At 41.1% G+C, this 9057-nt stretch overlaps 1 protein-coding gene across 1 annotated transcript; it reads left to right on the top strand.

The window, feature by feature from the left end:
* The first annotated feature begins 1261 nt into the window (after window positions 1–1261).
* LOC149174866 (uncharacterized) lies at window positions 1262–4960 on the top strand. Its single transcript, XM_089420996.1, has 4 exons — window positions 1262–1786; window positions 1907–2504; window positions 2547–3162; window positions 3583–4960. Exons 1-4 carry the CDS (start codon window positions 1262–1264, stop codon window positions 4958–4960), a joined length of 3117 nt encoding a protein of 1038 aa, XP_089277122.1.
* The last annotated feature ends 4097 nt before the right edge of the window (window positions 4961–9057 follow it).

Genomic DNA, 9057 nt, shown 5'->3' with positions numbered 1-9057 from the left:
GAGACTGACATTCCTCTGTTCCGCGGTAACTAGAAAAAGGATTTAACCCAGCAGTCACGAAGATAATTGTTCTGCGCCATCTGCGCCCAACCATGAAGAAGTAAGGTTGGGAACTCAGAACTAGCTCGGAGAATAACCCTATGACAGAAGACAAGTAATGTTTTAACCATGAGATACATCGGGTGTAAGAGAAGATTTCTTTGTGCACCTTTGGAAAGTCCGGCCGGTTAGCACCTGAGGGAAAGCGCATACCGCCGATAAGCTCCAATGGCCACCATTCAAAACCTGTCAAGAGAGAAGTTCATTACCGGTCGTTCCTTAAAGTTAATCATAGGAAACCTTGCAACCTTTGTTAAACAGGTAGAAAACTTACCGAGCCAGCTAGGTAGCTTGCATCCCTGGAGCGGTGGCACCATGGTGGTGTTGCATGCTGGAGGAAAATCGGAACAGAACCAAGGGATAGACTCGCAGCAGTGACAGAATGGCTCGGAGGCAATGGAGCGACGAGTAGAACCAAAGAAATCGAGAAGTATCCGGAGGATCCACCTTATAAATGCAAAGAGCCAACCTAGGAGACGTGGAGCTATCTCCTCCATTGATCTCTGCCAAAGTTTGCTCACCGTAGATCGAAGCGGGAATACCAAAGAGGAAAAGCCGGAAAGTTCCCAATCCGGGAGCCATGCCCAGATCACGTGAACAAGTCAGTAAACTTAAATGCTGAGTCCAGGTGTTCCGAGATGACATTGCCAGCTCATGCATACGGTACAGTATTAAAACACATAGCCGTGTAGTAATAAAAAATATCGATGGTATAATATTTGAGGCGCAGATGCTTCGTATTAACGTTAAGACTTTACAGTATTTGACAAATCAAAACACTGACATACGTTATGGTAAATTTCCACAACAAACACATTTCGATTAAGTATACGTATATATATATATATATATATATATATATATATATATATATATATATATATATATATATATATATAGTTGGTGTTATTGCCGTAACCCAAATTTTTTTTTTTATATTACCTGATGTTAATATGGGTGGAGATGTGACAATTGGTATCAAAGCCCGGTTTGCCATACTGTGGCCTCTGGGATATGAATAGCATGTTTTCCTTTAAAAGAAAGAAAAAAAAAAAGAGTCCTGATAGTATTGATATTTCTTGATTGGTGTGATTAAATTGTGTCAGAAGCTCACAATGTTGATTGTTTTATGATTAGACCAAACCAGGTGATTACAGGAAAAATGAATCCGGGGAACAACCCAGAGTTGTGGGTGCAGTTGGGAGAAGAGACCCATAGTACAAATCTGGCCATATTAGAAACAGTTCAAGAGCTGAAGAATGAAATGGCTCGGTTGCGTGAAGACAATGCACGTTTGACAATGGAGCAGGAAAGGATATTAAAAAGTTTGTCTGACAAACAGAACCCGCCACTGGCCAACCCTAGTGCAGAGCAGCCGAGAATGACGGAGGAGCAACGTTATCACGCAAAATCTGAGATTCCAGAAGATGGAGAAGATCAATCTGATAATGCCTCAGAACAACAGACTTCAAAGCGGCAGAAGGTGGAATTGCAGGGAGAATTCTGGAAAATCAAACCCCCACACTACGATGGAGAGCAAGAAGAAGCAGCTGAAGCATGGCTCATTAACATGAATAAATATTTCCAGCTATATGAGTATGACCATAACCTGAAGGCGAGATTGGCCATTTTTCAGTTGCAAGGGAAGGCAACATTGTGGTGGGAAGAAGTTAAAATTGTAAAGGGGGTAAGCGAGCGAACCATAACATGGGAAAAATTTCAAAAATACTTTAAAGAGAGATATTTGACAGAGCGCTTTTATGACGAAAAAGCAAAGGAATTCCATGATCTGCGATTGGGACAACAGACTATGGATGAGTTCATCAATCGTTTCACCTCCTTGCTCCGTTATGTACCCTACCTTAAAGAAGAAAAAGCAAAGGTGCAAAGGTTCGTTAGCAGTTTGCCCATGTATATGAGAGAAAGGATTGAATTTGACAATCCCAGAACCATGGACGAAGCTATCCGTAAAGCAAGAATGTGCTACCAGCAGAGCAAGCAGAAAGGGGACAGTTCCAATAGGAAATGGAATGAGAAAAAGGGTAGTAAAGTTGTGGGAAACAATAGAGGAGGCCGGGTTGGTGGAGCTAAAGGAAGTGTCAAAGGCCAGAGTAGCAAAGCAGCACCAAGAAGCTCATTCAGACCCAAGCCTGTTAATGAAACTAGAATGGGAGAGCCATCCATCAAATTGGATAATGAGGGAGTAAACAGACCCTCAGTACAGTGCTGGGGCTGTGGCGGACCACACTATGTCAAGAACTGCCCGCAGCGGAAAGGAACTGATCAGATCTCTCAGATTCATGAGGCATCAACCGTGGGCGACGTGGGACGAAGTGTGCACAAAATTAATGCAGCCTTGGACGACCGCCAGGCAGAATATCAGCCCACCATGGTAGAATTCGAAGGTAAAATTTCAGACCTTTCTATCACTGTTCTAATTGACCCAGGAGCTACTTTAAGTTATATAAGTCCCAAGATAGTTGAACAGTGTAAATTGCAGCCTGAAAAATTTAAGAACCCATGGCTGGTACAGCTAGCTACAGGGGCTAAGAGGCGGGTAATGGCAAAAATTAGGAACTGCTCCATAACGGTGGCAGGACAGCCGGTGGTAGCAGATTTGAATATGCTTCCACTTGGGTCCTATGATGTCCTGATTGGAATGGATTGGTTAGAAAAGCATTGGGCTTTAGTAAACTGCAAAACAAAAGCTATACGATTCAAAGATGACCTGGGATTGGAACAGGAGATGCAGGGAATTAAACGACCAGTGCAGGTCTGGCCTATCACTGCATCTCAGTTAGTGAAATGCATTCGGAAAAGATGTCAAGTGTATGCCATTCAGATAAATTATGCAGAAACCAAAGATAAAGGGGGTCCGCTAGACCATCTTCCAGTAATAAAGGAATTCGCGGATGTGTTTCCAGAGGAAATTCCTGGATTACCTCCGAAACGGGATATTGACTTCACCATTGAGTTAATACCAGGCGCTGCCCCAGTGTCGCGGAAACCTTATAGGATGAGTGTACCTGAGTTGACTGAGCTGAAAATGCAATTACAAGAATTGTTGGATAAAAATTATATCCGTCCCAGTGTATCTCCATGGGGAGCACCGGTGATGTTTGTCAAGAAGAAAGATGGAACCTTTCGAATGTGTATCGATTACCGGCAGCTGAACAAACTCACAATAAAAAATAAATACCCCTTACCTCGGATTGATGAGATTTTTGACCAGGTCAAGGGGGCGACAGTATTCTCCAAAATCGATCTGCGATCTGGTTATCATCAAATCAGAATTAAAGAAGAAGATATTGCTAAAACAGCCTTTAGAACCCGATATGGGCACTACGAATTTGTAGTGTTGCCTTTCGGATTGACTAATGCACCCGCCACATTCATGTGTTTGATGAACAACGTGTTCCATCAGTTTTTAGACAGGTTTGTACTAATATTCATTGATGATATTCTGATCTATTATCGTTCCAGGGAGGAACACGAGGAGCACCTCCGGATAGTGCTACAAACCCTGCGAGAGCATCAGCTGTATGCTAAATTCAACAAGTGCGATTTCTACAAAGAAGAGATTCAGTATTTAGGCCATGTGATCACCAAGGAAGGGATTGCAGTGGATCCTGAGAAAATTAAAACCATAATGAACTGGCATGTGCCCAAAGATGTGGCAGATATCAGATCTTTCATGGGGTTAGTAGGGTACTACAGAAGATTCGTGGAGGGTTTCTCGAGGGTGGCATATCCTATCACATCTTTACAAAAGAAAGGAAGGACATTCAAATGGACTTTGGAATGTCAGCAAAGTTTTGAACGACTTAAACACTTACTCACTACGGCCCCCATTCTAAGCATAGCTGATCCTAATAAGGATTATGTAGTATGCACCGACGCTAGTCGAGAAGGCGTTGGAGGTGTGTTAATGCAAGAGGGAAGAGTGATCGCCTATGAGTCAAGAAAGTTGAAAGAACATGAGCAGAAGTACTCTGCCTACGACTTGGAACTGGCAGCCGTCATACATGCCCTTAAAATGTGGCGACATTATCTTTTGGGTAAGAAATTTCTGCTATTAACAGACCATCACAGCTTGATAAACTATTTCAGTCAGCCCACTCTGAATGAAAGGCAAGCCCACTGGGCAGATTTCTTAAGTGGATTCGATTTTGATATCAAGCATCTGAAAGGAAAAGAAAATCGCGTAGCAGACGCTCTAAGCCGAAAAGTACATTGTTTATATGAAGTTACTCTCAGCAAGTGGGAGAACTCCTTGCAGGAAAAGATAAAAACAGCAGCAAACCTGGATGCCGAATATCAGCAAATGAAGCAACAAAAGTCACTTTCCAGCCAGGGAAGCCAGCAAGGGTATGAAGTGAGCAAAGATGGAATGCTGTTTTATAAAAAGAGACTGTTTGTACCAAATGACAATAATCTTAGAGACTTAATTCTGAATGAGTTTCATACCAGTCACTACGCAGGTCATCCTGGATATCAGAAAATGCTTGCTGCACTTCGGAAAGAGTACTACTGGCCAGGAATGAAAAGACATGTAGCTGAATATTTAGCGCGATGTCTAGAATGCCAGCAGATCAAGACAGAGCATCAGCATCCGGCTGGGTTATTGCAACCTCTACCAGTTCCGGAATGGAAATGGGAAATTATATCCATGGATTTTATAACTGGGTTGCCTAGAACAAAGAGAAACAATGACTCTATTATGGTGGTAGTTGATAAACTGAGTAAAGCAGCCCATTTTATTCCAGTGCAATCGACTTACAGGGCAGTCCAAATTGCACACATATTTATGCAGAATGTGTTCAGACTCCACGGGCTTCCGAAGACTATAATATCAGATTAGGATGTAAAGTTTACATCCGCTTTTTGGAAAGCACTATTGGCAAAATTGGGTACACAGTTGAATTTTAGTACAACATACCATCCCCAGACTGATGGACAGACGGAGTGTTAGGCCCCTATACTACTAGTGTAACCCCCTATTGTTGTTAGTATAACCCACTTATTATATTGATGTACCCATGTAGTGCCCATATTGTTACTATTGTGCCACATAGAAGCCCACTATTGTTATTATTGTGCCCTTACATTATTATTGTTATGTCGGCTCTGATTATGTTATAACCCCTTAGACTCCTATATATAGAAAGGAGGTCTTTTCATTTGAGCATCCAAGAATTGTTCATTTATGTAATGTAAAGGAGGTTGCCCCCTCGAAGAGGCTGAATTCTAAGGCGTGGATTTATCTTTTCTATCTTTTCTTGAGCTGGTTTCATAACATTTGGTATCAGAGCTTTGGATTCTAGGGTTTCGCTGCTCCAAACAGGTCATCGTGGCATGTTCGCTATAACGTTTTTTCTGTGACGTTTCAGAAGTCGCAAAAAAAACCCATTTGAGAATAATTGGCGCTGAACCTTGAGTCCGCATTTCATATCGTTTCGCGCGATATTTTCGGAGATATGATCTGCGGAAGTTGGTCTTTTTGCAGACTCCTGAATTACACTCAAAATAGGTGACCTGGGGAAAATCGTCATAACTTTCTTTCTGAGCATCGGATTGAAATTTCGTAAGAAGGTAAAGAAAGAGGACGGACTGTAGTTTCGGTTTATATAATTTTCAGAGTCAAAGGTTGAAACAGTGACACGTGGCACTTCATACAAGTTTGCTCTACTGAACTAGTCTATAATCAGGTCACTGCGGGAGATTGTGCATAACGTTTTCTTGGAGAACCAAATTTGGATCAGACTTGTGGCATTGGAAAGAGGACACAGAGGGCTACTACAGGTCACAAGTTCAGAACTTAAAGATCCGAAAGTACAGAGTTACAGTCGTTTCAAGGTAGAGCTCCTAAAATCAAGAAAAAGCAAGATGAGGAAGTTTGATGGCAAGGATCCGGTAAATTGGATACTTCAGATGGAGCAATATTTTGATATACATGGTGTACAACTGTTACAAAAGGTATGTATTGCATCTTCATATTTAGAACCAGATCAATTTTTATGGTACAAAGGGCTTTGTTCTCGTAAAAAACTTGTTACGTGGTCAATTTTCACGGAGGAAATGATAGCACATTATGAGGATATAAAGAGCAACACCTTCTTTAGAGCAACACCACAACAATTGGAAAGAGTAAAAGGGATTTGTGACATAATGGAAAGTAAAATTATGGAAACCAGGAAGCATACCCCTCACAACTATAAATATGGAAGTGTTGTTTCTCCCAGCCTTCCACAACCTACAAGGGTTACACCACAACAATTGGAAGAAAAAAGAGAAAAAGGGCTTTGTTACAATTGTGATAGAAAATGCACTAAAAGTCATAGGTGTGCTGAGAAGAAATTATTTTACATAGAATATGAAGAGGAGGAAGAAAAGGATCAAGAAACATCAAAAGAAGAGGATATACGTCAGGACACCACCCCAGAGAAGGAAGAAATGAATCAGACCATATCTTGTAAAGCATTGGCAAGAATTACCACTCCTCAAACTCTCAAGATAGAAGGACATATCAAGAAGAAAAAGGTGCAAGAAGTGAAAGATCACATCGAGAAAGAAGAAATGAATCCAACCATATCTTGTAATTCAATGGATGAAATTACCACTCCTCAAACTATCAAGATAGAAGGACACATCAACAAGAAAAATGTTCAAGAAGTGAAAGATCACATCGAGCATCAAGAAATGAATCCGACCATATCTTGTAAAGGACTGGAATAAATTACCACTCCTCAAAAGATAGAAGGACATATCAAGAAGAAAAAGGTTCAAGTAGAGAAAGATCATATCGAGCATCAACAGCAAGTTCTCCAACTTTTAAAGGATAACGCCACTTCGGTGCAAAATCAAATGAAACAACAGGTAGATCAACATCGTAGTGAAAAATGTTTTGATGTGAGTGATTGGGCATTTTTACTGCTACATCTCAAGAAAGCTATTTATGAGAAGGAAATGTTGGCAATACTACATGCACTTAAAAAATGGCGACCTTACCGAATGGGAAGACGCTTCAAGGATGAGGATGTGGAAGCATTGTTTTGTGCTATTTATATCATCCAACCAAATTGGATAAACGAAGCAACGGATGAATGGAAGAAGAACGAAGAAGTATGGCCACTTATTCAAAAGTTTCAAAAGATCCCAATTCAAGCAATATTGCCAGAAATTGAAGAGGAAGGAAAAATCATATTGGAACTTGGAGCAGTCACAGAAACAAGAACCCGACAGCTACGAAATCGATCAATTTCAGAGTATCTCATCAAGTGGAAGAACTTACCCGCTGAATATTCCACATGGGAGGAGAAGAATTTTATATAGAAGCATCAAGAACTACTCAAGCGTTGAGGACAACGCTTTTTGAAGGAGAGGGGCATGTTAGGCCCCTATACTACTAGTGTAACCCCTTATTATTATTAGTATAACCCACTTATTATATTGATGTACCCATGTAGTGCCCATATTGTTACTATTATGCCACATAGAAGCCCACCATTGTTAATGTTGTGCCCTACAATATTATTGTTATGTAGGCTTTGATTGTATTGGGACCACTTAGAATCCTATATATAGAAAGGAGGTATTTTCATTTGTATCATCCAAGAATTGTTCATTTATGTAATGTAAAGGAGGTTGCCCCCTCGAAGAGGCTGAATTCTAAGGTGTGGATCTCTCTTCTCTATCTTTTTGTGAGCTGGTTTCATAACACGGAGAGAGTAAATCAGGTGTTGGAAGACATGCTGAGAGCATGTGTAATGCAAAAACCGACTCAGTGGGAGGATTATCTACACCTGGTGGAATTCGCTTATAACAACGGATATCACACATCAATTCAAATGTCTCCATTTGAAGTTTTGTATGGACGCAAATGTCGGATGCCCTCAAATTGGAGTGGCCCGGAGGATAAGTTAAGGTTGGGGCCTGAAATGCTCAAAGAAATGGAGGACATGGTTAAAAAGGTGCGAGCTAACCTGAAGTCCGCTCAGGATCGGCAAAAGAATTTTGTAGATCGAAAAAGAAGGTTCAAAGAGTATCAGGTGGGCGACCACGTTTACATAAGAATACAAGCCAGGAAGAGTACTTTGCAATGGAGCAGTTGTGCCAAACTCGCGCCTCGTTATTTTGGACCTTTTTAGGTCTTGGCAAGAGTTGGGCCAGTAGCATATCAGCTAGCCTTACCAAGCCACATTAGAATTCATAATGTCTTCCATGTATCCATGCTTAAAAAGTATATTTATGACCCTAAGCATGTGATCAAGTGGCAAGATATACGGGTAAGAGTTACTTTCAATTGAACTAATTGAAGAAGTGTCAAGAGATAGAAAACTGACACTGGTATTGTTTGTAGGTCGAACCGGAAGGAGAGGTCTTGGTCGAGCCGCTGAACATTCTCGACCGGAGAGAAGTACAGCTGCAGAAGCGGGTTCTTACCCAAATTAAAGTGCAGTGGCAGCACTATGGGCCGGATGAGGCCACTTGGGAAGATGAGGAGCTTTTTCGGAAAGCTTATCCGGAGCTGTTTGAGAACCGTAGACATCGGGACGATGTCCAAACTCAGGGGGGGGAGATGTGATGACCCTGTAAATGTAATTATTTAAAAGTTTACTGTGGTAAAAACTAAATGACATTGAGAACTTATTTTCTTTTAAAAGAGTAATCTGTTAATTTAAATTATGCATTAAAGTAATGTTTAAAGAATTACTCAAAAGAGCATTGAGTTTCCCAAAAGGGAAAGCAGTTAATGGAACTGAAAATAACCACCTCCCTTAACTGGAAGGATTTCCAGGAAAAAGTAAATGGGTGGAGTTTTTCTCTCTGTGCTGTAGAGACAGACAGAGGAGGAAAAAGGGGAAAAACCTTGTTTTGGACTAAGTCTGGTAGAGACCAGATAGTCAAGCACTGTGTGCTATCTTACTGAGGATTGTGATCCGGTAAGGATAAGCTCGG

The sequence above is a fragment of the Pinus tabuliformis genome, chromosome 4_1, assembly GCF_031772625.1.
Source record: "Pinus tabuliformis cultivar Carrire ecotype Pingquan chromosome 4_1, CPIR1, whole genome shotgun sequence".
NCBI classification, from domain to species: domain Eukaryota; kingdom Viridiplantae; phylum Streptophyta; class Pinopsida; order Pinales; family Pinaceae; genus Pinus; species Pinus tabuliformis.
This window is presented reverse-complemented; position numbering and strand designations above follow the sequence as displayed.